Raw genomic sequence first — 26,740 nt, forward strand, 5'->3', positions numbered from 1 at the left:
ACACCCTAAAAAGAATAAATATCTACAGATAGTTAGCATTTTAGTGGTTACTTTATTCATTTATAGCGTTATACGTGTAGCTTTGGCCAGTGCGAGCCAAACTGTGCCCAAATCAAGTCAAAACTACAAAGTACTGTTGAGATCGCCTCGAACCCAGCCAGCTGATCAGGGGCACACCTTGGCAGGCACTGGCCTTGGGGTGCCTCAAAGGTGCAAAACAATAAATGTCTATTACTCGCGTATATATGGAAATCAAAATGCACATTTGTATATGTATATATAGACGAATATGATAAATAATACCAAGGCGTAGTCAATGCCATAGGACTGCCTGCTATCCAGAGCCACCTAGGCCGTATCTGTAGTACCTTTTCCGCAGATCAGTAGATCCTACTGCTGCAGCTGCTGTTTGAGATTCTCGGCTAGCGACTTGCCGGTGTCCAGGGGCACCACTATATTGCGCAGACTGTCGATGCTGTTGCGCAGCTTGGTGGCCTGGAATTTGCTGGGCAACTTCGGTGACCCACCCACCGAGGCAAATGCAAAGGTCTTGTACTCCTGGGCGGCCAATGGGGGCGGTGGCGGGACCAAAAGAATCGGATTAAGTATGTTATATACACGTGGTTTTATTTGCAACGCAAAATATCAATTAAATCATAAGCAACCCAGGGGGTTCAGGGAGCTAACAGAAACAGCAGGAAGGTTCAATGCCTGTATAAAGTCGACTAAATAAAGATTCTTCATGTATGTCATAATGTGAGAGTGGGCGCGTATATAAATTAAACAATGGTAAGTAATGGTTGGGTATGCCAGAGAGCTTAAAGTATTTCGACAACATTCCTGGAGCTCAGCTCTCGGGCTGACTACCTTTGTCTTAATTATAGAAATTAAACGTACAAAAACTAAAAATAAGCTGTGCATGTTTCGGTCATGATGGTGGGGGCGGATCACTGGTCCCTAAGTTACCTGATTGCCGCTGGGTGAGCTGGCCTCGCTGAGGGTGGTGGGCGCCTGGCCCATGTAAGACTGGAATGTGGGCGTGGGTCCGCCACTGCCATTATCCCGATGGCCGCCACGGGTGGTCACTTTCTCCTGTAGCGAGTTGAAGGTCTTTGAGAGCCAGGGCTGCCAGCTGTTGCGGTTGGTCTGCATCTCACTGAGCGTGTTACTGAGCTGATGGTTTAGGTCCTGGTTCTTGCACTCCGCCTCCACTTGGGCCAGCTTAGCCTGGGCCAGCTCCAGCTCCAGTTCGCGGATGCGCTGCGAGGCGGCGTTCAGCGGATCTAGCGGACCCAGTGGATGCTCATTGGCATTCCGCATGGCATCGGTTTGCCGCCTGGCGTTTCCACCATCCGACTTGGCATTGTCGTTGCCGGCGTCAATCTTCTGCTGGCAATCCCTGCAGTTGGAAACCATGTGCTGTAAGGCAAGCGATGAATAAATACATTTTTGGGCTAGCGAATGTTAATTGCTCGACCACTCACCATCACCTTGCCCAGAGTCTCGCTGAGCGTGTTCATGTCCTGCTCCTGGCGCTGGATGATCTGCTTGTATTCCTGTATAATGCCCGTGTGCTTCTTCTCCTTCTCCACAGCTCGCTCCTTGGCGGAGGTAAGCTGCTTATTGAGCGCATCAATCTCCGCCTGCATCTTGCGCCGCTCCTCGCCGAAGCGATTCTCGTAGATCTGCGCCTCCTTCTCCAGACGCTCTTTGTGCTGCTTCTTCAGCAGGAACTCTTCTTCGTACTGCTTCAGCTTTTTAATCTTACGCTCGCAGGCTTGTTTCATCACCTTGCGCGCCTGGCTGGAACTGCGGCACTTCTTGGGCAACGTCACCCGGAAATACTTGAGAATTCCCTCAAAGTCAAGCTGTCTCAGATCGGACTCACAGATCGACAAAAGGGTCACGGCCACCTGGAAGAGCACAGGCAGCCCGTCCAGCAGAAAGACATCTAGCACGTGGAACACAAAGCACAGCGGGAAACGTGCTGTGTACAAGGTTAGGAACCACTGGGAGGCGTACATGTGCGTCTCAATGCCGCAGGCTGTGAAATGCTCATGCAGCTTGGGCAGCTGATCCTTGATCAACCGCTCCAGTTGGTAGAGGCGCAGATAAAGGACCTCGAATCCCGCCTTGTAGAGATCACGGAGTCCATAGTCGTACATCAGGGCCACCAAAACACAGAATGCATCCTCCTCAGGCATCTGAAAAAGGAGTTTTATAAAAAGTTGTTTTGTTTAACAGATAGTATCTCGACTGTTTTGATAACTCACATGAAGCAGCAGACTTGCTGCAATGAAACTCAGGCCCTGGCAATAACCGACCTCGCTGTCGTGCACTGCATACGCCTTGGACACCTTGAAGAGAGCATCCTGACCAGAGCCACCAGTTTCTTTAAAGCATTTGTGCGCCGGGAAAGTGCGATGGATGTCCCGCTGGATAACGGTCTCACACTTGGTTTCCTGCAAGAAAATATGCCATTACTTTTGACTATAATATAGTAATAGCTAACCAACGTACTTTGGTGATCAGAATCTTGTACATGTCGTTCATCTCCAGCCTGCCCTCGACGTTGGCCAGCTTCTGCCAAATCTTCTCGCGCAGCGCCTCTGGAACACCGAGCCGAACCAAGGGCGCCAGGTTCTTGGGCCTCTTCTCGCCATCCCACTCCCGCAGAATGGGATCCCACTCGTCCAGCGTGTCCTGCGAGCAATCCTTGGACACCTCACCAGTGCCACTTAGCAGCGGTTCATCTCCATCGCTGCTGTAGTCCGAAGGACAGTCATCCTCAATAGAGGCAATGGACGAACTGCGCACGATGCGCGATAGATTATTCATGCCCATCTTGAGCAGCGAGGAAGAGCTCTGCTGGTGACCCGGCTGCTCTGTGATCTCCTCCGAGGGATCAATACTGCTCACTTTCCAGTTGGACTCGTCTGTACGCTTGAGGTGCAAATAGAAGCGCAGCGTCATCGGGCGTTTGGACATGAAGTGATCCATAATGCGCATTTCGCTGGCCGACTGAATGGTCACTGGGGTCTCGATGACGAACCTGACTGGTTCCTGAATGCGACGCATCACTATGTCCACGGCCACAGTGAGATTGGTCTTGGACGACTCAAGATTCAACTGCTCAAAGGCCTTCTCCTGCGCCTTCCACTCAGCTCGAATGGTATAGGGCCAGGTGGAATTTGGCTGCGAGTTGCTGTCTGAGTCGGCAATAACTCCACCAGTTCCACCTGGAGGTTGGTATCCCATGCTGTGCATGTCAATGAGATGCATGTCCTTTTGGACGACAAGTTTCCCAGGCGCCACCAAGACTCCAAAACATCGTTCGATATGCAATGGTTGAAGGATATTCGATGGAGTCTGTTTGACTGTGATGCACACCTCCTTATCTGTGTTCGCCCGCAGCTTAAAGCATCCCCTGTCCCGCGGAACTGCGGCATACGAGTTCTTGGCCACCCTCTCGCGAATCTCCAAGGACACTATGAACTCATAGCCGGCCGAGTTCAGAGGATTCCCGCTTACATCCGAAGTCACCGAATTGGCCATGTCCACGGCCGAGTTGAGGCTGCAACTCATGCTGGGCGGATACGTCTGGAATGCCTTCTGGAAGCAGGCTGCGGGCAGAGATTTAAAATTAACCAGATGAAATCACTCTCAGGCGAACTTGATGATCTGACTCACCGCTGACTTGATTGACCGCCTCGGGAATATGGCACCGGAATACATGGCACTGGAACAATGCGTCGCCATGCAGCCAAGTGAATGCGAAGCACCCATTCTCCACCGTGTCCACTGGTCCACGATAGTAAAGGATAATGCTGGATATCTCGTAGGTGGCAATAATCGTATTGCTCTCCGCATCGTGGAGGCTGTAAGAGGAGCATGATGTCGCTCAGTGAGTCACTCTAGGGGCAGTAACAACTTTACTCACACCACCAGGCCATCAGAGCAGTTGGGAATGCTCACGGTGATCTTCAGGCCCACCGATTTGGAGCCACTGTTCAGCTCGCCCATGATGCGATAGACCTCCGTCTCGGACTTGGGGGCATTGATGTTGGCGGCGCCCAGGTAAGTGACTCCGGAGAATATGGTGCAGCCCTGATCGATCTCAGAAACTGTGGGAATAAACCATAGGATTTCGTTATATAAAATTACAAATCTCTGATATTTGTTAATAATTAAAAATCGATTATACAAAAATAATAATTAAAACTATCTATTTAATTAACAAAATTAGAAATGCAATATGTAGAGAAAGAGATTTGAAATCACTTTAACTACAACTCCAAAAACAATGAGGAAATACACAATATTTTATGTTGTGTAAAATATTAAAAAAAAATATTTAGAGCAAGAGTGTAAATTTAAACCAGTAGTAGTCTTTGAGATAATTGTTACTTGTGTTGAGCACACTTCAGAAAAAGCACTCTGAAGTTTACTTTAAGAGCCCTACTCACTTGGAAACCCAAGTTTTTTCCCGATTTAAGGTCACTCACCCTCCTCGTCGGTAGTGTCGCCCTTCTCCGGCTTCATGGCATCCTGCTTCTCCTCGACGCAGGCGGGACTGGCGTCAATGCAGTCGTAGAACACCGAGTGGCCCACTCTGTTGGAGCTGGAGGCGTCGTCCAGGGTCTCCTCGCTCTTGGGCGAGAACAGGGTGCAGGGGAAACGCATCTCGGGATCGGCAGATCTGCCGCCGGATCCCGTGAGCGGCAAGGTCAGGGACTTTTGCTGGTAATTTGGGACGCGTTGCGCGATCTTCTCCCCAGCGGCTGCTGCAAAATATTTTAATTGACAATTACGCGGCGAGCAATAACAAGAAACGAATTGAGGAGAATTTTGTTTAAGGAAAGTATTATTATTCCGTTTGTTTGTCGATTGTTGCCATGACAGCAAAGCACTGCGGCTCTGCCCCGATAAGATTGCAGCTGGCTGGGCTTAGCTATCGAATGGTGTTTTCAATTTTGGAGCGACGATGTGTACACAGCTGGCGCTGGGCAGCGACTGAGTTTAGGTTATGGGACCTGGGGAAACCGATTCCACCCTCTCAGTTGTGGTTTCGTACTCACCTACGCCGCGTTCCAGCTCCAGATCTTTGAGAGCGTCCGTCATCTCGTGCTGCATGTCGCTCAGGTTGCGATTGTGGGCCATGTCCAGTGTGGGCGAGCGATCTCCCCCAGCTTCGGGGGAGGAAAGGGCCAGAGCACTCAGCGAGGTGGGTGGTTTGCTGCCCTCCTCCGGTTTAATCCTCTCCTGGGTGACCACCTGCTTCACCTGCTCCATGGGGCTGGCCACATTGCTGTCGGTCACTATTTCGTACTCCCCGCTGGTCGTTATCGAGGATTCCGAGGACTTCGTGCTCAGATTATCATCCATTCCGAACACTCAAGGTTGCCTTAGGTCCGGGGACTCCAAAATGGGTTGCTCTTTGTTGTGTGCGAGCTCCTGATTTTCTTTATTCGTGAGCCCTATGAATTGCGCATTTTCAGGGCAGATAAACAAATCAATTTCTGCTCCAAGGCCGCGGCACTGGCTTTTTATAGATTTCGGTTTTAATTTGTCCAATTTTCAGCGGAGTCGCATTGTTTGGCTTGGTTCCGCCGTAAATCGATGACGAATCGGTACGGTTTTGTTGGGCTTTTGGGGGCGTACACACACGCGCATGTATGTCACACAGCGCCCACTTCGCGGGGGGCGTGTCAAAAGGGGGTGGTGGGTGGTGGGGTCGGCGGGGTCAACAGTTAGCTGCCGTCGCCTTGCGATCGGATTCCTATGGATTTTTCGTTAACCGCAATGGCTTCAACTGCTTTCTAAAAACACTTTGGTTTCTATTTAATAACCAACACTCTGCAAAACTGTGTCATATTGTTTAAACCCCGTTTTGCTATGTTTTTCACGGGCTTTTCAGCAATTTTCATGCAATTTTGCCTCTGTTTTGTTTACATATTTTTCAGCTAGTGCTGGCCAAAAGCAGGTCAATATTTGGGCATGCCTATCGATAGGGAACAGCTGTTCAGCGTTGTACAGTACTAGACGCTACTGGTGTTGGCAACTGGTGTTGGCAACTGGTGTTGGCAAGCAATTATTTTCAAAAGGATCGATTACTAGCAGTACTTTTAGAAGGGGTACTCCAAAAACTGATTTGGAAATATAAAATTTTTCACTTGATAGTTTTTTATAAGCTTATGGTTCAATACATGAATTAATCAAAAGAGATTAATTTGTATTTATTTATTTTTATATATTTACCATATAATATCTAGCTTAATAAACTACTGCTTGAGGTAATTTTTATAGCTCGCTTAAAACCAGAGTTGGGGTGTACATAGATACGTACCCAGGTAAACTTTTATGATACCTTATGCCTTACATAGGTAAATAAATACCTTACCCTACCTGAATACAGATATTTATTTACCTTAGGAATTTGCTATTATAGATATTTAGGTACTGAAATTTCTTTTAATCAATTTTGTTTTTAAATTCCACGATATGTTAATAAAAAATAAATAATGTCACTGCAAACTTAAGAAAAGTTAATTCCACCGCACATGTAAGATACAAAATTGTTCTTGTTACATGTTTCTCCTACAACAATTATTAATTACCAGGGCGTGTACACAATACAGAACGTATAACAACTTAAAAAAATATTGTATTAAAGAATTGTTTATTACTTTTTTGTACCTTTTATCTTACCTAGATACATACATAGATCCAAAAAACTAGTACCTTTCCTAACACTGTTTAAATATATCCCTTGCATTGAAAAATATTAGAACGCAAAATAACTTTATTCCATATTAAAGGAAATGTTGAGCTCGAGTTAATCTTATCGAACTAGTGTCATCACTCTCTTCATAACATCTTGAGCATTTGCCAACACTGCCCTACAACACTACCGCGCGTGCAGGAAAAAAACGTGCGCGTTAATTCGTCGCATTTTGTGTAGATAATTCCTAAATTCGGTATACTCCTGCTTCCGAATCCGATTCCCAAAAGATGTGGCCGCGATTTGGCATCAAGATTGGCAACAGCACGCTCTGCATCGCCCACGTGCGAGCAGACGGCAAGGCGGAGGTGATCGCCAACAAACAGGGCGACCGTGTGTCCCAGGCGTGCCTTCTCTGGGACGGAGTCTCGGAGATCGAATGCGGCCTCACGGCCAAACAGAAAATGGGCACGCGCCCGCGCCAGGCGGTAGCCCACAGCTTCCAGCTGCTGCAGCCCAAGGAGCAGCTCACGGAAGAGAAACTGGCCAGTGCGCTGAAGGAGATCCCCTGCGACTTTGACAAGGAGGAGCTGGTGTTCCGCATGGAGCACACGGTGCCCTCCGAAAAGGAGGACCAGGACGACCGGGTGGTGACCAAGGACCTGAGCGCCTACCAGGTGACGGTCGAGCTGCTGCGCGCCGAACTGGAGCTGGCCCATCAATACCACACGGACGGGGAACAGGCGCCCATCGCCGTCCTCTCCATACCAAGCTACTATCCCGCCCCGGCCTACAAACTGTTAGCGGAAGCTGCTCAAACCGCCGGCTTCCACGTGGCTCAGATCATTGCCGAGCCCACGGCTGCTGTTTTGGGTTACAGCATCGGCGAGGAGCAAGCGGAGCAGCGCCGCCATGTGCTGACCATCAAATGCGGTGGCCTCTACAGCGACATTGCCTTCTATGCTGTGCAAAACGGCCTGTTCGTTCAGTTGGCCACCTTCGGACCCTTCCCCATCGGTGGTCGCCAGTTCACCGAGGCCTTGGTGCAGTTCATCTGCGAGGAGTTCCGCCGCAAGTACAAGCTGGATCCCCACGAGTCGCGTCGCTCGATTGCCAAGATCCGCACCGCCGCCGCCAACTGCAAGCACATCTTGACCACGATGCCCTCCACGCAACTGTATATCGACTCCCTGATGGACGGCGTTGACTTCAATGCCCAGATGTCGCGGGCTCGCTTCGAGAGTCTTATCCAGCCGGTGATCAACAATCTTATTCAGCAACTTAGCGAGTGTGTGGAGCAGGCGCAAAAAGAGCACCCCGGCTTGAGTAGCATCGATGACATTGTGCTCCTCGGAGCCACCATGCAGATCCCAAAGCTTCAGGCGGCTGTAGGCGCTCGTTTTCCGGACGCCAAGCTCCACAACAGCCATTCGGCGGACGAGGTGGTGGCCATCGGCTGCGCGCGCCAGGCAGTGTGCTTGATTGAACCGCTTGAACAGCAGCTCCACAAGGACGATAACTGTGTGGTGTCCGAGGATGATCTGTTCATCTGGCATGGCAATGACGAGGCCAACGCCAAGCTGGTCCTCGGAAGAGGTAGCGTTCTGCCCGCCAAGATACGGATATCACTGCCTCAATCTGAGGAGGGCAAGGGTGCTGAAGGAGACAATGGGGCCGCTTCTTTTAAGCTGCGCACCGGAGAGAGCGAAATACTGGCCCGCCTGCCGAACAGCACGACGCCGGAGGATGGACTCTACCAGCTGGAGGTCGAGGTGGACCTGGACGATAAGGACGGCAACGTGGTGCCGCTGGTGCGACTGCGCTGCATGTGAGAGCCGGACTTCGACCCGGAATCGGTGCGCTGTCGCCTAGTCTATTTATTGTTGCTAGCCTAATGATTACAAAACAAACACAAAATAAAAATAAATCCGAAAGCGGCAAACGAGAAACGAAAAGAAAGTTTAAATATTTATACCATGTTTAATTTTATCTTAGCTCTTAAAATTATTTTTAAAACTGCAAAGTGGCAGCTTTATGGCTGCGCTCCAGTTTACGCAGAAATTCCTCAAAAACCACAACGCCCTTGAACATGCTGGTCTTCTTGTGGTCCTTGATCCGGCTCTTGTCCTCCGGCGCCTCCATGTAGCTCTTGCTCTTGTCATCGAAAGCGTTGATCTCGTGGAGCAGCTGGGTGATTGTTGGCACCGTGGTGGGATCAAACTTGGCCACAGCACTCACACTGAATGGCACACAAACCTTTCCTGTTGCCGGATGAATGCAGAATGGGGCCTTCAGCAAATGGTTGAATCCCCTGGTGACGTTGATGTCCAAACGTGGATAGAGCAGTCCCAGCTGGACTTCTTGCACTATGTTCTTGAGCTTGCGACTCCAGGCGTTTGCCGTGGACGTTCTCATGGAGTTGGCGTACTTGATAAAGCTCTCCCACACGAGTCGCGAGTGTGCTCCGTCCTCTACATTCTTTTGCAGATACGATTCCAGATCGCCTCGGGCCGGATCATCGTGGACCATGTTTAAGAGTTTGCTAACTCCCTTGGGCGTACCAAACAAATTCTGATCCTCCAGTATAATCTCCTCAAACATGGGCTCTGCTATCTTCAGGGCTCGCTTTAAACTATGATGCGGGCGATCTCCCATTGGACACCTGGGTGAATTGCTGCCCGAGAAGTTGATATAAGAAATGATGTTCAGGTACTCCGCCACGGCAAAGCGACCACGTCCGTCCAAGTGACGAGCTTGGTGGTCGCATACCCAGCAATGGATACCACGACGTCCAGAGAAAATCCAGATAATGTGCTCAAAGCCGAAATCCTCGCGCAATGCTACATCCAAAATCCTCGCAGCCAGCACCATGAACTTCCAGCACTTAAGGCACACGCCTGCTCCCGAGCAACAGGTGCGCACATCATCGTAATCCGTCATGTCAATATCAAAGACCAGCTCACGTTGCACGGGCGTTAGTCCTCCTGGAACAGTACGATGGTTCTTGGGTCTAGTGTGCATCACTGGTCCTATATCGATCTTAACTGGATTCCTCGAGCAGATCTCCTTTTCCAACTCGGCCTGGCTTTCAAAGCATAGGTAACGAATGTAGATATCGTCCTGAAGCGTAAAGGATATCTCACGATTGCAGAAGACACCATCTTCAGCTGAAATGTAAGACAATTAGTGGATATCTGAATTAGACAACAGATGGATAGACTTACTCAACCCATAAGAAAGCCAGCGGTAGAAGGGCTGGTGGGGAAAGAGACGTCTGTAGTACACGGGCAGCATGTCCTGCAGGACCTCAGGATTGTAGGCAGGCACAGCTGACGTCTGCTGCTCTGGAGCTTGGTTTTCCTGATCTAGTTCTGGCATTTTTACAGACTGAAAATAAATCATTTGTTAAATCCAAAAACAAAACTGTAACCTGTTAAATCGTTGGGTCATAATTAAATCAAAGGAACATCAACATTCTTGTCGAAACCTTATATTTATATATTTTTTTTTGATTTTTTCTTTTTTAAAGAGAGATACACGATTGTAGCTTAGAGTACTGAAATATATTAACGACATGCAATTGTTAAAAGTACGAGGCTGATTAATTGTCAGTTATGGGTCGAAACAAATCGAATCGAGCTAACACAATGGAATACGGCGGAATGAACCTGGTCAGAGAGTTCGTCCGATGATTGGCTTAGCTTACGATGAAAATGTACGTGTATTATGTATATATATTACTATATAATATATCTGTCTACTTTATGCCTAGGTTAGATCATTGTTGTAGCTTAAAGATTAGAACACGACAGGCGGGCGTTCCCTTGTTCAGCATCATGGAGCAGCGAAGGGAGCCCAGCTCTGGAGCAAACAAATCTAGGCCACTGTGAGGCGGATGTCCTGCATCTTGTGCTGCTGCCAGGAGTGCGCCGGCTGCCTGGGCGGCGCCGTATTGTACAGCGTCACCGAGGCGATGTGGCTGTTGGGCATAACCTCGAAGATCAGGTCCTGGTAGCCGTAGCAGAAGGTCGAGCCGAACGGATTCGCCGTATTCGTCGAGCTAGCCCGATGCAGCACCACTGGCCGCTCTGAGGTAGCCAACGCGCTGCTGATCTCATCCCACTTGGTGTAGGCGCTTATATTCACATGGTCCTGCTTCGTGGGCGTCACCAGATCATGGCCACTGTCGCTCATCGACGGGCGATCAGCCTGGAGCAGGAACTGGAACTCGCAGCGATGGTACATGTTGAAGTTAAAGTGCCCCGGATAGTTGGTGTGCAGTATAAACTTCTTGCAGGTCTGCGTCCTGGCATCGAACAGCACATCGATGCCCAACGTGAAGTAGTTGAAAAAGATGTCGCTCCGCTTGCTCTGCGCTTGCCGATTCACACTCGAGCTGTGTATCTTCATCTTGTCCTCGCTCTTGAAGAAGATGCGATTGGGTGCACCCAAACTCGTGGCCACATCCTCGCAGCTGTCGCCGAAGAGCAGCTCCCGCGTGAAACACTGACGACGTGGCTCCAATGCTCGGCCTGAGCCCTCCGTGAAGAGCTTCAGCTTCAGGCCCTTTGTGTGACCAAACGAGGTGCGGAGTACTGCAGCCGATTCCAAGTACATCTGACGGTGATAGCAGGCCAGCGGGAGAGATGGAGCCCTATTCTCCGCCACGTTGCTGCCCGCGTACAGGGACATCTTGGACACGACAGGCGAGGCTCCGTTCAGAAAGACCAGGGAGCCCAGTCCATGGGCGTAGCCTGAGTGCAGCTTGTTGTCCACCGGGAAGTAGAAGCTGAGCCCGCGGAAGTGTAGGGCAAAGAGTTGCTTGGCTGCATCGTAAACCCCGGGATGGGTGGCTCCGAAGGAGTGCTCGATTTGCTCGATGCTGGGCAGGACCTCCGGGGAGTTGAAGTAGACGCCGCCATACCGCAGTTTTACCAGCTTCATGTTGAAAACCTCGATTGTCTTCAGGCGCTGGATGACGGGATCGAAGATCAGACGGACGCCATCCTGCGGCAGGTTGATGATAATGTCCACGCCCAGCGGATTGGTGTCCGAGTACAGGACCTGGACTCCCTTGATGATGCCCACCTGCGACTGGATGATGGCGATGGCCTGCGAGAAGTGCATGCCCAGCACAAATTCCCAGGCATCGCAGCCCAAGGAATTCTCCGGCAGGATCTCCAGATCTAGCATGTTTTCTGTTTTTTGTGGGACGATCTTTGTTTGTTATTGCTTGTGTCTTCGAATCACGAACCCACTGACCTTGATATGTGAAATCAGCTGCTGATTGCGAATATATTTAATCGAATATATGCGCAATTAATGCCAAAGTAAGTTTAATGCTATTATTTCAGCACTTTCTGTTTCTTCGATTGTTTGCTTGTGGGTTCTGGCTTTTGGTAGTTGACGCTTTTGTTTATTTTTATGCAGTTACGCAACGCTCGTAAAATTGCTTAATATTTGTGATCTTTCAACTACTTGTCGTGCCCTCTGGCACAGAGTTAAATCGTATTGTTTTCTTCTAAAAATTCGGACAAAGGCGAAATGCGCAGCAGAAAAATGAGATAATAACAAAATAATGGCGTTGCCGGATCGCCGCAGGCAGCTGATTTGCGAAATCGCAAAACATATGGGGTGTGGTTCTGTCACTACATTTTCATTACTAAGACCTTAATAATTACATTTGTTTATGAAATTAGTAAATAACTTAAATATAAAAATTACTTAGCAAATATTTCATGATATTGCTTAATTTTATCAGCACAGCTGGCAACGCTGGTTAAGCACGCAACAGCTGTTACTATATTTTCGCGCGCTTTTTATAAGAGTGCCATAGTAAAATTTGAAACTTACTTTTTGGGCTTAACGGGAATGTTTTTGGAGACCCTTCAAGTTTCTCAGATTCTTTAAGGTTTAAAGCTTCACTTGCACTTCTTTTAGTTATTGAATTGTGTTTTTTTATGAAAAAAACAAGCGATTTTGTCAGACACCAGCAGGAACCTTGCCTGTAAACAACAACTGATTTTCGACGACTGCTAACACTACTCTCCTAACGCTTACCAGCACTAAATAAAAATATTTGGCGAAATATAAACACTTTTTGTTTATTATGTACTTACAGCCCACTTCTCTCTTAAATCTATATAAGACATATAAAAACATCACTAGCAAACAATTCCATGCTATCAAAGACTTTGGATTCCATCTTCAGGACACACAGAACCGCATTTGGGGCAGCCAAAACTGGCATCCGTTAAAATATTGGCGCTCAGACAATAATAACAATAAATATGGCCACATCCCATGTGGTGAGGCAATGTGGGTCGCTCGCCGCAGAAGGTGCAGGTGGTGCTCAAGGTCATTTGCGGGGCCAGGAGCTCTACACTGTTAGCGCCTGCCTCCACCCGACGTCCAGAAATCACCTGTCCAAAGGTCCAACTTTTAAAAACCCTTTGCAGCTTACGGAAATTGATTATGGGCAGCACCAGACCAAGGATTTCCTGTTATACAAGATTATATATAAAGGAATACTAGAAGATCTAGGAAACACCCACCATGAAACCTCCCCAGAGCAACTCTCTCGTCAGGTACTTGTAGCCTATGTCCCTTCTCTGATTATTCCTCAGACTAATGTAGTCCAATCCCAAAAGGTAGTCCACCAGCGTGGGTTTTCGGCCCGTCTTCAGGAACCGAAAGTAGTTGAGGATGTTCAGCACCAGCGCACTGTTCTCCGCCCAAGTTATGGCCTGACTGAACCATTCCACCCGCCTGGTCAGACGTCTATCCTCCCAGCTTTTTACATAGCCCGGCAGGACAGTCAGTACAAAGTGGAGCATCAACCTAGACACGGTCAGCTTCTCAGCATCATAGGCCAGGACCAGGAGCTGCTGGCCAAAAGTGGAGCAGCGCTTGCCAACGGAACCGAACCAAATGGCGGATTGTATGAGCAAATCCAACTCGGGCTGGATTTTGATGAACAAAACAGGCTAAAAATACAGAAGTTAAAAGGGGATCAGGGATAGTGCTATCTAGATACTCACTGATATCGCTTGCAAGTTCTCCAGCAGATTGTCGCGTATCAGGCGGGCAATGTCCTTGTTTAAAAAAATAGCATCTATCTGCAAGGTAAACATGTCTCAATTCATCGCTTTTTATTCGTCAATGTCCCAGTTCTCAGCTTACCTGATTCACACGTGGTACATATTTGTTTTTCTCCAGCATTTTGTTTTTATTTCTGCCTTTTGCTAGCTGAGCATTGATATATATTTTTTTTATCTGTACTCTGCCCTTTCTTATCAACAGATTATTAGAGATGTCAATCAAATTGAAAATGTACTGCTACTACTATCGATAAGTCGGTAGTGTTGTATAACTAAAACTAAGAAAGGCGCGCTAATTTAAATTTGTAGCTTAATAAAGATATTTGTTATTTCAATTATCTGAAATAAAAACTATATTATAAATCACGTCTTACGGCAACTCCTGGTTTTTTTTGGACAGTTAGGAAGCATTTTTGAGCAGCTTTTCAATTACGACTTATGCAATTTCGATGAAAACAAAGCAAAACGAAACGCAGAACTTGTTTGGGAGCCGGAAAATGTGTCTAACGATGTCTGGTAATTTGTGGTAATCTTGTCTATTGCCGTTTACGTCTGGAAACGCATAAACCAGTTGGTCAGTTGAGACATTTGGCCATTTGTTTGAGGAGTACAAGTTCAATGATTGGCCCCGGCTGCAAATATTATGGCCAGTGGTCGGGTGAGTTTTGATTTTATAAAAAGTACATAATTCACACTTTATTACACAATTTACAATTCGTTCGTTCGATCTCTGTAACAAGTTTTACGAGAAGACATAAGTATACATTACAGATTATAGATTAAGGATTAAAGTTTACAGTTTACAGTCGAGTGATTGGTAAATTCGTCTGAGCAGGTAGTGACTAAGGATCAGTTGAAAGCGGAAGATACACGTAGAAGTTATTCGCTATCACAGAATAAAATACAATATACAAAATGTTAATGAAATGGTCGTGGCCACTCTGAGGTAAGAGTCCTCGAATGTGGTGCCTGGCCAGGGAGTGTGCTGATGTCCTAATTACGAGATATGAAGCTGATTCCATGGTCGATCGATGTGGATGCTTGTCCCTCCTCCTAATCCTCATAATCCTTCTCCAACTTTCGGCTGATGAGCAATTTGGCTAACTCTAGTGCACAGTGGTTGCTAGCTTAGTAGTGGTGCTCGTGCAGTTCCTCGTGGTGATGCACTGGGGCAGTCTTGTGGACCACGGCGTTGAAGCCATTGTGCTTGTCGGCGGTGTAGTCCACGGTGCGGATGGAACCATCGGGCTCCACCAGCGAGTACTGGCCCTTGACGGTGTCGCCATCACGGGTCTCGTGCTGCGACTTCACATCTCCGGTGTGGAAGTCATTCACTCCGTACTTGAAGGCGTACTTGGGAGGGGCCTGTCAAACATAAATGGTTATTTTATATGCCAAATTTTTCGCAAACTATAATCTTATTTAAAAAATATTAAAAATTGCCTATGTAGTACTAAATGTACGCATTTAATTGAGAAACCAAGGATGTAATCACGCTAAGTTATCACTTAAGGTTCAACACAAATGGATATAGATAATGCTTTTCTCTTAGAAATCGCCAAATCTATTCACTTTATTTTAGTATCTTTATTATTTTGTTGGATTTCTCATAAGAAAAGTTTGAGCAAAAGTTCCAATGCCGTATCCAATATGGTGTCATAAATCGAAATAGAATAAAATCATTAAATATGAATAGGATGAAGAATGAATTTAATTTGAGATATTTGCTTTTAATTTGAATTGGGCCATTTTTTACAACCAAATCCTTACTGTCCAAACTCACATAGTAGTCCACATGCTCGTCATGGCCATGGGATTCGTGGGTCTCGTAGTGGGGCTCGGCGTGATCGATGTGTCCGTGCTCCTCGCCCAGTGAGATGCGCTCGATCTGGTGGTGTCCGTACTCGTGGACGGGCTCCGGCTCGTGGTGGGCCAAGTGCTCGTAGCCGTGGCTCTCCTCGTAGTACTGGTGCTGGTGCTCCAGCGGATAAGCGAGGCTCAGGCACAGGGCCGAGGCGAAGATCAGATACTGAAAGATTAGATATGCAGGTGCATAATTAACAACGGGCTCAGACCTCGGCTAATTGTTTCCGTTGACGGAGTGGAGTTCCAAAAGCTGCAATTAGCGGTGGCCAAACTGAGTGGGTGAAAAAGTGAGGGGGATCTGCTGGCCACCGACTGTCGCTATCCATGTAATGTTTGCTTTTGAGGCGAATTTCTGAGGTTTTCCTCTGGCTGGTCGTAATGAATTCATAATCAAGTGTTTGCTGTGGTCGACTGACGCTTTTGTTTGGCTTTACTTTTAGTGGTTTCTTTGTGGTTTAACTGCAGCCCGTAAATATGTTGGTTAACTCTGAGGGAGTTTGTTAAACTAACACAATTATTTTATTCATTTTTTTTGCTCCAAAAAAATGTAGCCTTAAAAGGCTTTTAAGCTTAAATAGTGGTTTTCTTGTGGCTTCATAGTAATTTGTTACTAACTAGTCTTGAGCTAAGAGAGCATATTTACTTTTATAATTGCTTAGTAATAAATAATATTCATGTTACATTATTATTCAGATGCCTTCAAATTCTAGGTAAGGGTAATACAGAAAATATTGCTATAAAAACCTTCCTATCCTGATCATTAAAATTAAATTTTGAGAACTTTTATATATTTTAATTTGTATTTATAAATCATTGCGGCCCATAAAATGATAGCACATCCTGGAGCTAGTATCCTTTTAAGCGAGACACTTTTTCAGCTTCATTCAGCACTATTTCACTTGGTTTATGGTTAAAAGCACTTGATCCACAGATCGTTTTGGTATATCCTTCAGGATATGTTTTGTTGGACAGTTCATAGATCACATTCAATATCCTTAATCCTCGGCTGCTGCTGCTCACCTTGAATGCCATTTTAGTATGAATTTAAGTTCGCGATTGGTTTGCAGATTAGTGGATGACTGCACGCAACGACTTTTCACCACTGAATAATGTGGTTGCAACGAAAATGCGCTGCTTTTATATGGTTAGGAAGAAAGTGAATCGGTTGGCAGCGGTGCTTCGTTGGATTGGTGGATCGGTGGGTCGGTGGATCGGTCGATCGGCGGTTCAAGCAGCGGTGGTTCGAGCAGCGACGTTGCCGTCTTTGGTGAGCGGAGCCAAATGTAAAACAGTTCAGATGTGGTTGTTGTTTGCCATTGTTTGGCGTTAGATGTTTGCTGCCCCGCTGCACTCAGAATAAAAACCAAAAGTCGCCTTAAAATGAAAATTATTCTCCGAAATTTACCGTTTGTGGTTTTTGTTATTCAAATTTTTTTAACTTCTAAAACATTGCAAATAAGGCATAGAGTTTTTTTCTATAGCAAATATTTTAGAAAAAAAAATCTAGCAAACAAATATTTCTTAAGTCAGGGATAAATACTTAAGTTTTCAATGGGTTAGGTAAATATCATTTCAAATTAATGTATTTATTTATACTATTTTAATAGTTATTAAAGTGAACATTTTCAAAAAAATTATTTTAAGTATTTTTTTAAATTGCCCATACATGCCAACAATTTTTGAAGTCTAATAAAGTCCAAAAATTTAAACAAGTACCTAATAAAATTATTTTATTTCAATTAAGGGCAGAGTTGAGACACTATTTTCTAATTTTTAGTCGAGTGTTTGTTGTCCAGGACTCTTTGTGTGTCATTAGTGACGCATGCGATGGCGTTGATAAGTCGTCATCGCCGTTGCTGATCGGCAGTTGCAACATTGCAGCAACCTCGCTGTCAGCCCCGTTCCGAAGTTTGTTAATAATATTTCGGTATTTTACCACAGCCTATTTGCATTGAGGGTCCGCATTGTTGTTGCTCTGCAGTACGCTCATTAAACGCAGTTTGACCCAAATTTCGGCCTGATGATTTTCGTGGCTGCTGCTGGGCAACTTTTTTGGAGGTAACCTTCTATTGCGGCTAGCCTCCGGTTAATCGTTTACTTTTAATGCGCTGATTTTCGTAAACCGTAAATGGGGAATTGTAAATTGAATAGGGGCTGCAGGCTGGTTTGATAAAGAGCAATTTTGTAACACTTAATTGTTCGCCATAAAACAGAAGTTTTGTTCACAGCTCTTTTGGGGGTCCCACATACTCGGGCTGCCCTGTACTTCAATTCAAAGTTAAGTGCCACAATTTTGTTAGGGGAAAATTAACCAATGTTTTTGGGTCTTTCGTCAATTTGCGATTGGTTGGCGCTAATTAGGCAGCCAGCCGTGGAATTTTGCGATTTAAGAATTCTTGCCTCGAAGGTTGAGACAATCGTTTTGTTAAATGCATTTGAGTGACAGAAAAGTGTTTTGTTTTTCGGCTACACTAGTTGCCCAATTTAATGTAATCGGATTACAATATGTTTTAAACTATACATATAATGTAGAGTTACAATTTTGTATAGCTTACTAGGAATTAGCTTATGATCATTTGTTGAACATTAATAAAATGATAATGATAAATACGAAACGATGGAAAATATACCACTTGTCTATATTCAGTCTAATATTCGATTGAAATAGTTATTTACATTTTGCCACTGCCCTAAAAAAAATTCCTTTAAATTTTCTCACACATTCAAATTTTAGCCCATCATCCACTCGCTCAACTCATTCCAATCTCGGTTATTTAGTTCATCGGCAAGTTGTTTGCCAATAACTCGAGAAATTACTTGGATTTGGATTTCGTGCAGTTTGCATAGTTCCGATTTGCAGGCTCTCCAGTAGATCTGCCGTGGATCCAGTCCAATTGAGTCCAAGCAAAACGAATGACATCGGGTTGATGGACTCTTAAATACAGACACAATTTTAATTGCTATATTATGGTCGACAACGTTTGACAACATTGCAAGACATGACAAACCGAAAAGCAGCGGATAAAAACAAACATTTTTTCACGATGATTACCAATCCAATCTGCTGCAAATCCCGAAGCAGCATAAGAAATATGGCAAATAAAATAAATGCTTAATTATGGCCCACGATTTGGGGTCTACGTCTCCTGTTGTTTTACTGCGCGGAGCGTTGGCGTCGAGGCAGGTGGAAAAAATAACGCAAGGCAACATGCCACACTCGACAAACGGCTAAAGTCGCCTTTGCGGCATTCCAAATGCACATACAGTCACGTACCACAGTGTATCTGCCGCAGCATTTGGCAATTCGACGAAGCACCGCGAATTGAACGCATTGCTGATACAATTTTCAGCTCTGATTTTGTGGGATATCCAAGAAGGATACATTGATGGGGTCGCTAGGGTTGTGATTGGAAAAAATTGTGTTTTTAATTTAAACTTGTTTTTTCCCATACCACTTTCCTTACTGAAATAATTAATTTGATTGATATATTAGTCGTTTTTTTCTGCTCTAAATGTTTGGCCTATCAAAGAGTAAAACAAAAAAGAAGATATTTTATTGTTAAGCATATAACATTTATTTGATATATATCGGAAGCTTTTTGTTACATCTACAAAAGATATTGAATTAAGCCCCCGATTTCCGCCTTGGGTCCCTTTTTTTAGGACGCATGGGTTTTGGGTCCGATGCTATTGCGGTGCCAATAGAAAGATCACAGTCAGCCACATCAGATGGATAATTGCAAATATTCTTTCTTTCTAAATACAAAAATTAGTTGCAGAGAAATAAATATTTATGCTTAAATAGATTCGTCAGGAATTATTTATTTAGTGCAATAGGTGTGAAAAAGCAAGGCGAATTAAATCTGCATTGTAAATACCAGATACCATAAGGGTATACGATTTCGGGTATACTTTTTGAGCCATTTCCCATATTTTTGTTTTGTGTGATATGCAACATTTTTCGGTTGATTTCTCTGCTAGTTATCGCCTCGAAAAATTTTTTTTTTGTACTCTGTCGTAGTATTGCACACAAAATTTTCATTTTGTTTGCTCTCTTCTCGTTTCCTCCCGCTCACACTCGTTGGCCAGCAGGTGTTAATTTTTTGGTTAACTATAGTTTAGAATCGCGGTTTTTTGTTTTTTTTTTTGGTTTGGCCTGGCTTAAATGTGGCTTACTTTTACCCAGAGCGCTTGGCCACTCAATCAATTCCCACTCACAAAAGTGAAAAGTCAAAACGCGACTTGAATGCGGCGTTTTTGCTGCTTTTGTTGGTTATGCGCATGCGCGCATGTAACAGCTGCAGGTAAGCAGACCAAGCAATTACCTAGTAACTCATATTTACCGTTAGACATTTAGTACATGCATTAACTTGGCCAAAAGTAGTTGAAGTGCTTCTGCTGCCGCGGCTAAAGCTAAAGCTATAGCTATTTCTGGTGTACATTTGCGACATCGGCCAAACAAAATAAAACAAAGCAATGGAAAAAGTTTGGTACACTGCAAAAAATGTGTCACTAATAATGGTGGATTGGCTGGCATCTTTAACCAAAATATGGAAAACGTACGTATGCAAATAAATACAAAGTCAAAATACTTATCAATATTCTTAAAAAAAGAAAAACTTCTTTAAAAGTGTCGAGGATAGTAAAACTATAAATATGCAAACAAAATTAGGAAATTAGGTCAGTATTAAATATATTTATATACATATTGTAATTGTTTTTATTGATTTTATTTTATTTTATTGATTTTATCAAAATGTTTTCTTTAAAGAGAACACAAAAACATTATAAAATATTAGTTTGCAAAAAAATATAATTTTTATAAATATTCAAATTAAAACTCCATTTTTTCGGTGTACCCTAAGCGATCGTTCGGCAAACACACAACAACAATGGCTGGCAATCAGCAGCAAACTTTGACTTTTGTCTCATTGTTTCATATTTATTAGAGTCCCGGCTGAAACCTTACAACTCAACAAGCCAGCGACGCGTGCATCTTTCCAAAATTGTTGTGGGAATTGGCTTTGGCTTTAGTTTTTGGCTACTATGGCTGCCGATGTTGCTCTTTTAATGGTTATCCTTTTATGCGGCTGGAGCTTACGCAACCAAAACGGCAGCGATTGTGGCTACTGTAATTGCAAATTACATTCGAGGAGCTCCGCTCTGCCAGGGCATCCCAACACATTCAATTACCGACAATTTATATTAATTTATTTAAAGGCAATGCGAATAAAACACGAATTTGCTGGAGACTGGTTGATTCGGACCGCAAATGTGCGTGTGTGTGGTTAAAAGGAAAATGCAAGAGAAATACACAGCTAATTGCCAGCGCACATTGAACTTTAAAGTGAATCAGCAAGTGGACAGCAAGTTTTTCCTCTGTGCGATCGTTTTCTTCAGTCACACAGTGCGTATGAGCAATAAAACATAGTTTCGTGTAGCCATCATCACCTGTTCATTTAACATTATGTCGGGAAATAATTAGGTCTAAAATGCATCGGTCACACATTGCTTATGTTAAATATGTATAAGGAGAAATTGTGGACATTGGATTTGGGCAAGCTATTTGCTAAAGAGAAAATGCAAACATATTTACGTACCTACTGTAAAGGAGCTTCATGTTTCTTTGACACAAAAATATTGGTAATTGGTCAGTTGCTCAAATTCTCAAACAAATATAGAAAAGCTTCGAGCTTATGTAACATATATATTTGTACACCTTTTAAAAATTTGTCATTTAACTTAAGTAATACAATTAGTTAAAAAATTGTTTTATGTTTCTTAAAATTGGATCATAAAACAATATGAGAAATAATTTTTTGTCATTTTGTACCAAAATTAATCATTTAATATTACCAAATCTTGGTAAACAGTCTTATAATGTAGAGATATTAGAATGTTATCCCCAGGGTGCCTGGATAATCCCCGTCAACTTCGATCTGCCATTCTTCTTTATTCAATCGCATCACCCGTCATTGCCGTCAGCTTTGATTATGCACTCCGTGATATAACCGGCGTCGAGGCATAATCTGAAAAGCCTTTCAACGGTAACAAATAATATTCACTTGAATTTGGTGCGGTAACAGCCAGAGCAGCAATTGCACCCGCCCCTTCTGGTTCCTCCAGCCCCTCGACTTCTGCCGCGGGTCTTAGGCTTCGCCTGCTGCCGTTGACATAATAAACAGCTGAAGAAATTAATTAAATGCAAATTGCCAAATCACATAATCATATCATATGGCAGCTGGGACAGTCGGGCGACACTCCAACTCTCGTGTATGGAGCAAGACGCGGAAAATGGCGAGAGTGCCAAGTCTTGTTGCTGGCAGTGCCATTTTCCAATTGATTTTCGCGCAGCTATAATTGTATCATTGACTAATCAAAATATTTACGCTTTGCATTCACAGGCGCGCGGTAATTGTTAAATATTTTAATTTACCTCCAAAGTGCCACTGCCATTTTCACACATCACGAGTGGGGTTGAGGAAATCGTGCGGCGTGGCTTTTCTTTTTTTTTCCTCTGACGACGACTTCCTTGCCCGTCCGAATGCCTCATTAATTAGGCGCCAATTGAATGCGTCTCCCTCCCTGTCGCTCCACCACTTCCTGCAGTGAAAAGCGCTTTTCCAGAGGGGGCAGAAGGGGTAGTACCGCCGCAAAGTAGGTTAAATACTTTTACCTTATTCCGTAGCCGGCTAATTGCTGTCATTTTTGGCGAAGCTTTGTTTTTCCTGCTGCTGCCGCTGCTGCCGAAGAGATGCAACAAATTAACAACTTTTCAAGCTCGCCCGAACCGGATATTATGAAATTTTCCAGTTTCGAGTGCCATATCGAGATTATAAAATGGTTAAATTTATGCAACCGCCCGGGGGTCTGGAAGGCAGGACCAAGCGAAAAACCGGCTGCAGATCCCCTAATCAAGTTGTCAGCTCGGACACACATATTTCTCTGCCCCGCTCAAATATATTCCGTTTTATTAGTTTGTTTATGAGCCGGCCGACGCAGGGACAACGCCCGCGATCTCAATGTTAAGTTGAAGTGCAAACTTGCCTCTTGGAGGGGGCCCACTGTGCGGCTACGTAATGCAGACGTTACGTATACGTCACGCCCTAGCCAAAAAACGGAGAAAATTAGAAACACTTTCACAGAGCCCCTCGATGGGGCGGTGGTGCAAGCCGATTGCCTCAGAAATTAGTTAATGACCGAATATGTATGCCAAAAAGAAAGAAACCGAACGCAATCAATTGGAATGGAATGGACTGAATGGATGAACGTATCAGCAGTTTAATTAGCATACAAAAAATCAGGCGAGTGCATATGAAAGTTGCCTTGTCTTAATAAATAACTTAACAACAGTCTAAGAAATACAAAACAAATTTAAATAATTTTCTCGTTAAGAACACAGCCTATACTAATTAGATGCCATATACATTTCCTACTTACTGCAGCCTTTCCCCATCGAAACAGATTATATTTCAGCCATCTCAGTGAAGCATAAAAGTGAATGGACAAGATACAAATTCGTGGGCAATAAATACACACGGTAAATAAAAATCAGACTATACAAATGTAAAATGCTAAAAAATAACAAATACAGTTTAAAGAGCTTGGAGTGGTTTTGGCAACAAAATTTCGCAATCTACGGCGAGTGTGCGTGCCACAATATAAAGTTGCCGCAATAATGGAATAATAAATCAGCATAAATATGCATCGGACGAGGGAGAGAAAAGAAATGGCGTTGAAAGCAAAAACGATAACAGAAATCAAAATGCACTTCGCATTTCCTTCCGTTTTTTTCGAGTTTGCCTGAGCTTGGCACTTGCCATGGAAACGCATTTGGAAATTTGGAGCAATTAAATGGCAAAACATTTACACTTGACTGCAACGTGATGCGGGCGATGTCTTCCTGAATATGGGAAAAACGGGGAAAATCCATCTGAAAGTGAACCCAATCCGACTTATTGTGGGCGACACAAATTAGCCTACAGAGGCGAAGAAATATGAAACTTCAAAGGCGGCAAGTGATTTAGATTGGGATCAAGACTCTGACTGCTCCATTTTGGCACCCGGAAGATATTTCAAAAATGCCACAGACTCTCGTCGCTTTTTATTGCAGCCTCAATTATGCTGTTCAGTGTGTGGAATTCTTTTGTTGCTCGTTTTGTTTTTTAATGGCCAAATTGTGATCACTTTTTTATGGCCAAGGTATTGGCGAAAGACGTGGCGAATGAAAAGTGAAAGAAGCTTACCTAATAACTAGCGCAGGGTTTGCTCTTGTCTCGACTAATAATTGTTACGTTCACAGAGACAAAAAAATTTAAAATATTTATCAAAGAATGTAAGTATAAAGATAATAATTATCTCCATTAAAATTATTTCTATTACCAATAAAAAACCTGTAAAAAATACCATCAAATATTAATGCTTAGACCACTTCAAAATGTGTTAAGTCTATGCTTTTAAGGCTATGTCGATCAGTAATAATTTTTGTAAATGAACAAAGAAATTCTGTAAATATTTTCTTTTAATTTTATAATTTATTTTTATTTATGATATTTAACATTAAAAAAAATGTAATACATAGATTTATTATGGATCAAAATTCCTTATTATTCAAATAATTTTTAAGACTTTCTTATTTTCTTAAATTGTATTTTTTGTTATTTCCCTAAACAAAAATCAAAAACAAATTGTTTTTTCTCAGAATTTTTGATGTTTAATATTTGAAAAATATTGAAAACCTAGATTTCGTATGGATCAAAATCATTTAATTAAATAAATTTATTTATTTATTTGTGTTGTTTCCCTAATACAAAGAAAAATTAAACTTAAGCTTTTCTCTGTGTATTTGGGTAACAGGCCCTCGTCTTTAGTTTTCTTGGTGAAACACTTTTAAGCATTTACTTTGGCCTGGTGAAACATTTTCAGACATTTACTCCAGCCTGGCCTCACTCAGGTTGGGTAAATTGGCCAGGAATTCACGGCGATTTGCCTCAATGGTTCGCTGCTGCCAATTTGCAGCGCTGGGACTGCTATTGACCAGTGGCCTGGGCGGTGGTAAGCTCGCCTCCGTCTCCTCGACTTGTGGAGCCTTTTCGGCATTGTTGGTTTTGGCTCGGTTGTATTTTGAGCTTTCGGTTTTCTGGGGCTCTGCAGTGGTGGCCTTGGCGGTTGTTTGATCCGCTGGCAGTTGAAATGGAACTATGGGAAACTGCTGGGGTATTAGATTCTGAACCGGCAGACCCTTGGCTGGGGCCTTGCCCTGGATCACATCGAGCACCGCTGGCTTTAGTAAGTCCTTGGTCACATCGATGTGGTTCAGATCGAGTCCATGCTGCTCCTTCAGCTGTTGGGCCACATGATCTGCCACATGGGAAACACTTACATTGAGATGACTCTTAGGATCCCAGGTCACATTTGAAGGGGACTCTGTTTTGCTTCTTTCTACAAGAATATCGGGTCTTTCGGTGGGCCAAACTGCCCTTACCCTCTCATCCCCCGCTTTGAAAGTCTCAATCTGAGCAGAGTATCCCCCATCCTCATTCGCTCTGTACTTGGTGACCTCAATGCGTCCATCAGGTCTAGCATACCCGTAGCTCCCCTGGATACTGCCATTCACGAATCGTTTTTCTTCTCGGAACTGGGAGTTTTTCGTCTGCGGATCATCGACTTCGTAGCCAAAGGCGTAGGTGTTGGGACCTGTTTATAAAATCGGGCATTAATTGGGTAATATAACCTATTTTACAATATTTTATATAGCCTACCGTAGGGCTCGTGCAGAAAATAGTTGCTCACTTTGGCTTTTCCACTCTCATTTTCAGCTGCTGCCTTGTTATAAGCTCCGCTTTTTCCTGGCAATGGAGTGGATAACGCTGTGTATACTTTTGTGGTTAATAGGAAAATCTGCTGATTAGAAAAAATGTAAAGCATATACTAAGGCGCTAAGTTGGTTAAGTGGATAATTAAAAGCCTTTTATCTAAAATCGAGAAAAAGATGTTGATGCTAAAAAAGATGACCCAAGTCTGTTAGGGAATATGCAAAAAGGACATTCTAAGTTTTTTTTTATAACAAAAATGTTGACAAAAAACTTATGATGTTGTAAGGGGTTGTGTTGTTCAATATTAACGAACTTTAAATTACTCTTTATTAAGATTATTAAGATAAAATTGTGATTGAAAAATGCTAACAAAATATACCAAATAAAAAACGTTTTAAATACATTTGATTAACGAAAAATAACATTATTCAATATTTTTTTTTTATATATTTTTAGAGTTGTTTAAACACATTACTAAAATTAAAAAAAAAAAATTGTTTTTGTTTGGCTAACGCACGATTTCTAAATAAATTTGGTATCTTAATGCTTAAAATTTATTTGCAGTTCAAACAAAATTTATTGAATAGTAACAGAAGGTATACTAAATGTTGTATTGCAATTGCAGAATGTTTAGAAAAACACGAATGACCATAAATATGTAAGATTTTACGAGTTCACATTTTGTTACTATGTATATTGACTTAGAGCCCGCCGGACAAGCAGATATAAAAAAATAAAATCAATTTATAATTTAACTTCAACACATTTTCTTCCCTTTCTAGAACATTATGAACTCAGAGTACTTTTAATAACTTTTTTGAGCACAACTCAAGAATTCCTAGGTAATGTACTAATGTGAAATACATTTCTTGTTTTTTTAGCAGGCTGTTCCTACGCACTTACAAAGAACCACAACAAATTTGACGAACATTCCATGCTGAATTTTAATTATTTTCGCCTATAATGAAGTCACATTTATTTCGATTTTAATTTTTTGAACGGCGAGTTGCGCGTACTTTCGATGGCGAAGGCAGACTGAAGAACCGAGAACCCAAAACGAAATGGAGAGGCCCTTGTAGTGGGTGCGAATCCTCATTAGAAACACTTCGCCGGAATGCTAATTACTTTTCTCATTTTTTTTTTATGCTTGGCATCATAAAAGTAATAATTATGGCCCCTTCATGCTAATCTTCGCGAACTTTGGCGTAAATCAAGCCCAAGAAAGAGAAGAACATCTC

General features: G+C 43.5%; 7 protein-coding genes across 10 annotated transcripts; 1 reads left to right on the top strand and 6 right to left on the bottom strand.

Annotated features, from left to right (window-relative positions):
* Nucleotides 1–32: 32 nt before the first annotated feature.
* LOC128258886 (rab GTPase-activating protein 1-like) lies at nucleotides 33–5,998 on the bottom strand. Of its 3 annotated transcripts, none has more exons than XM_052990858.1 (9): nucleotides 5,079–5,998; nucleotides 4,506–4,781; nucleotides 3,941–4,124; nucleotides 3,691–3,878; nucleotides 2,521–3,623; nucleotides 2,274–2,462; nucleotides 1,485–2,204; nucleotides 967–1,419; nucleotides 33–558 (listed from the first exon to the last, which is right to left on the bottom strand). In XM_052990858.1, exons 1-9 carry the CDS (start codon nucleotides 5,383–5,385, stop codon nucleotides 391–393), a joined length of 3,588 nt encoding a protein of 1,195 aa, XP_052846818.1. In that variant the 5' UTR covers nucleotides 5,386–5,998; the 3' UTR covers nucleotides 33–390. The 3 variants fall into 3 exon arrangements, with proteins under 3 accessions (XP_052846818.1, XP_052846816.1, XP_052846819.1); XM_052990856.1 differs by having other exon boundaries at nucleotides 4,506–4,784; XM_052990859.1 differs by lacking the exons at nucleotides 4,506–4,781; nucleotides 5,079–5,998 and having other exon boundaries at nucleotides 3,943–4,085.
* An 840-nt stretch (nucleotides 5,999–6,838) lies between these two features.
* On the top strand, nucleotides 6,839–8,687 carry LOC128258448 (heat shock 70 kDa protein 14). Its single transcript, XM_052990072.1, has one exon. It carries the CDS (start codon nucleotides 7,012–7,014, stop codon nucleotides 8,551–8,553), a length of 1,542 nt encoding a protein of 513 aa, XP_052846032.1. The 5' UTR covers nucleotides 6,839–7,011; the 3' UTR covers nucleotides 8,554–8,687.
* On the bottom strand, nucleotides 8,688–12,759 carry LOC128258450 (DNA primase small subunit). The gene is made up of 3 exons (XM_052990074.1): nucleotides 12,575–12,759; nucleotides 9,946–10,108; nucleotides 8,688–9,888 (listed from the first exon to the last, which is right to left on the bottom strand). The coding sequence occupies exons 2-3, from the start codon at nucleotides 10,097–10,099 to the stop codon at nucleotides 8,732–8,734; spliced, it is 1,311 nt and encodes a 436-aa protein (XP_052846034.1). The 5' UTR covers nucleotides 10,100–10,108; nucleotides 12,575–12,759; the 3' UTR covers nucleotides 8,688–8,731.
* Nucleotides 10,196–12,296, bottom strand: LOC128258449 (PHAF1 protein CG7083). The gene is made up of 2 exons (XM_052990073.1): nucleotides 11,984–12,296; nucleotides 10,196–11,919 (listed from the first exon to the last, which is right to left on the bottom strand). The coding sequence occupies exon 2, from the start codon at nucleotides 11,912–11,914 to the stop codon at nucleotides 10,598–10,600; it is 1,317 nt and encodes a 438-aa protein (XP_052846033.1). The 5' UTR covers nucleotides 11,915–11,919; nucleotides 11,984–12,296; the 3' UTR covers nucleotides 10,196–10,597.
* Nucleotides 12,760–12,809: 50 nt separating the features above from the next.
* LOC128258457 (peroxisome biogenesis factor 2) lies at nucleotides 12,810–14,060 on the bottom strand. The gene is made up of 4 exons (XM_052990083.1): nucleotides 13,904–14,060; nucleotides 13,762–13,839; nucleotides 13,276–13,707; nucleotides 12,810–13,221 (listed from the first exon to the last, which is right to left on the bottom strand). The coding sequence occupies exons 1-4, from the start codon at nucleotides 13,940–13,942 to the stop codon at nucleotides 12,907–12,909; spliced, it is 864 nt and encodes a 287-aa protein (XP_052846043.1). The 5' UTR covers nucleotides 13,943–14,060; the 3' UTR covers nucleotides 12,810–12,906.
* A 424-nt stretch (nucleotides 14,061–14,484) lies between these two features.
* On the bottom strand, nucleotides 14,485–16,858 carry LOC128258465 (adult-specific cuticular protein ACP-22). Its single transcript, XM_052990093.1, has 3 exons — nucleotides 16,708–16,858; nucleotides 15,605–15,850; nucleotides 14,485–15,186 (listed from the first exon to the last, which is right to left on the bottom strand). The coding sequence occupies exons 1-3, from the start codon at nucleotides 16,717–16,719 to the stop codon at nucleotides 14,950–14,952; spliced, it is 495 nt and encodes a 164-aa protein (XP_052846053.1). The 5' UTR covers nucleotides 16,720–16,858; the 3' UTR covers nucleotides 14,485–14,949.
* Nucleotides 16,859–24,496: 7,638 nt separating this feature from the next.
* Nucleotides 24,497–26,540, bottom strand: LOC128258456 (uncharacterized). 2 transcript variants are annotated; one of them, XM_052990082.1, is made up of 3 exons: nucleotides 26,406–26,540; nucleotides 25,449–25,587; nucleotides 24,497–25,383 (listed from the first exon to the last, which is right to left on the bottom strand). In XM_052990082.1, the coding sequence occupies exons 1-3, from the start codon at nucleotides 26,436–26,438 to the stop codon at nucleotides 24,617–24,619; spliced, it is 939 nt and encodes a 312-aa protein (XP_052846042.1). In that variant the 5' UTR covers nucleotides 26,439–26,540; the 3' UTR covers nucleotides 24,497–24,616. The 2 variants fall into 2 exon arrangements, with proteins under 2 accessions (XP_052846042.1, XP_052846041.1); XM_052990081.1 differs by having other exon boundaries at nucleotides 25,449–25,590.
* Nucleotides 26,541–26,740: the final 200 nt, after the last annotated feature.

The sequence above is a fragment of the Drosophila gunungcola genome (genome assembly GCF_025200985.1).
Source record: "Drosophila gunungcola strain Sukarami chromosome 3L unlocalized genomic scaffold, Dgunungcola_SK_2 000003F, whole genome shotgun sequence".
Classification (NCBI taxonomy): domain Eukaryota; kingdom Metazoa; phylum Arthropoda; class Insecta; order Diptera; family Drosophilidae; genus Drosophila; species Drosophila gunungcola.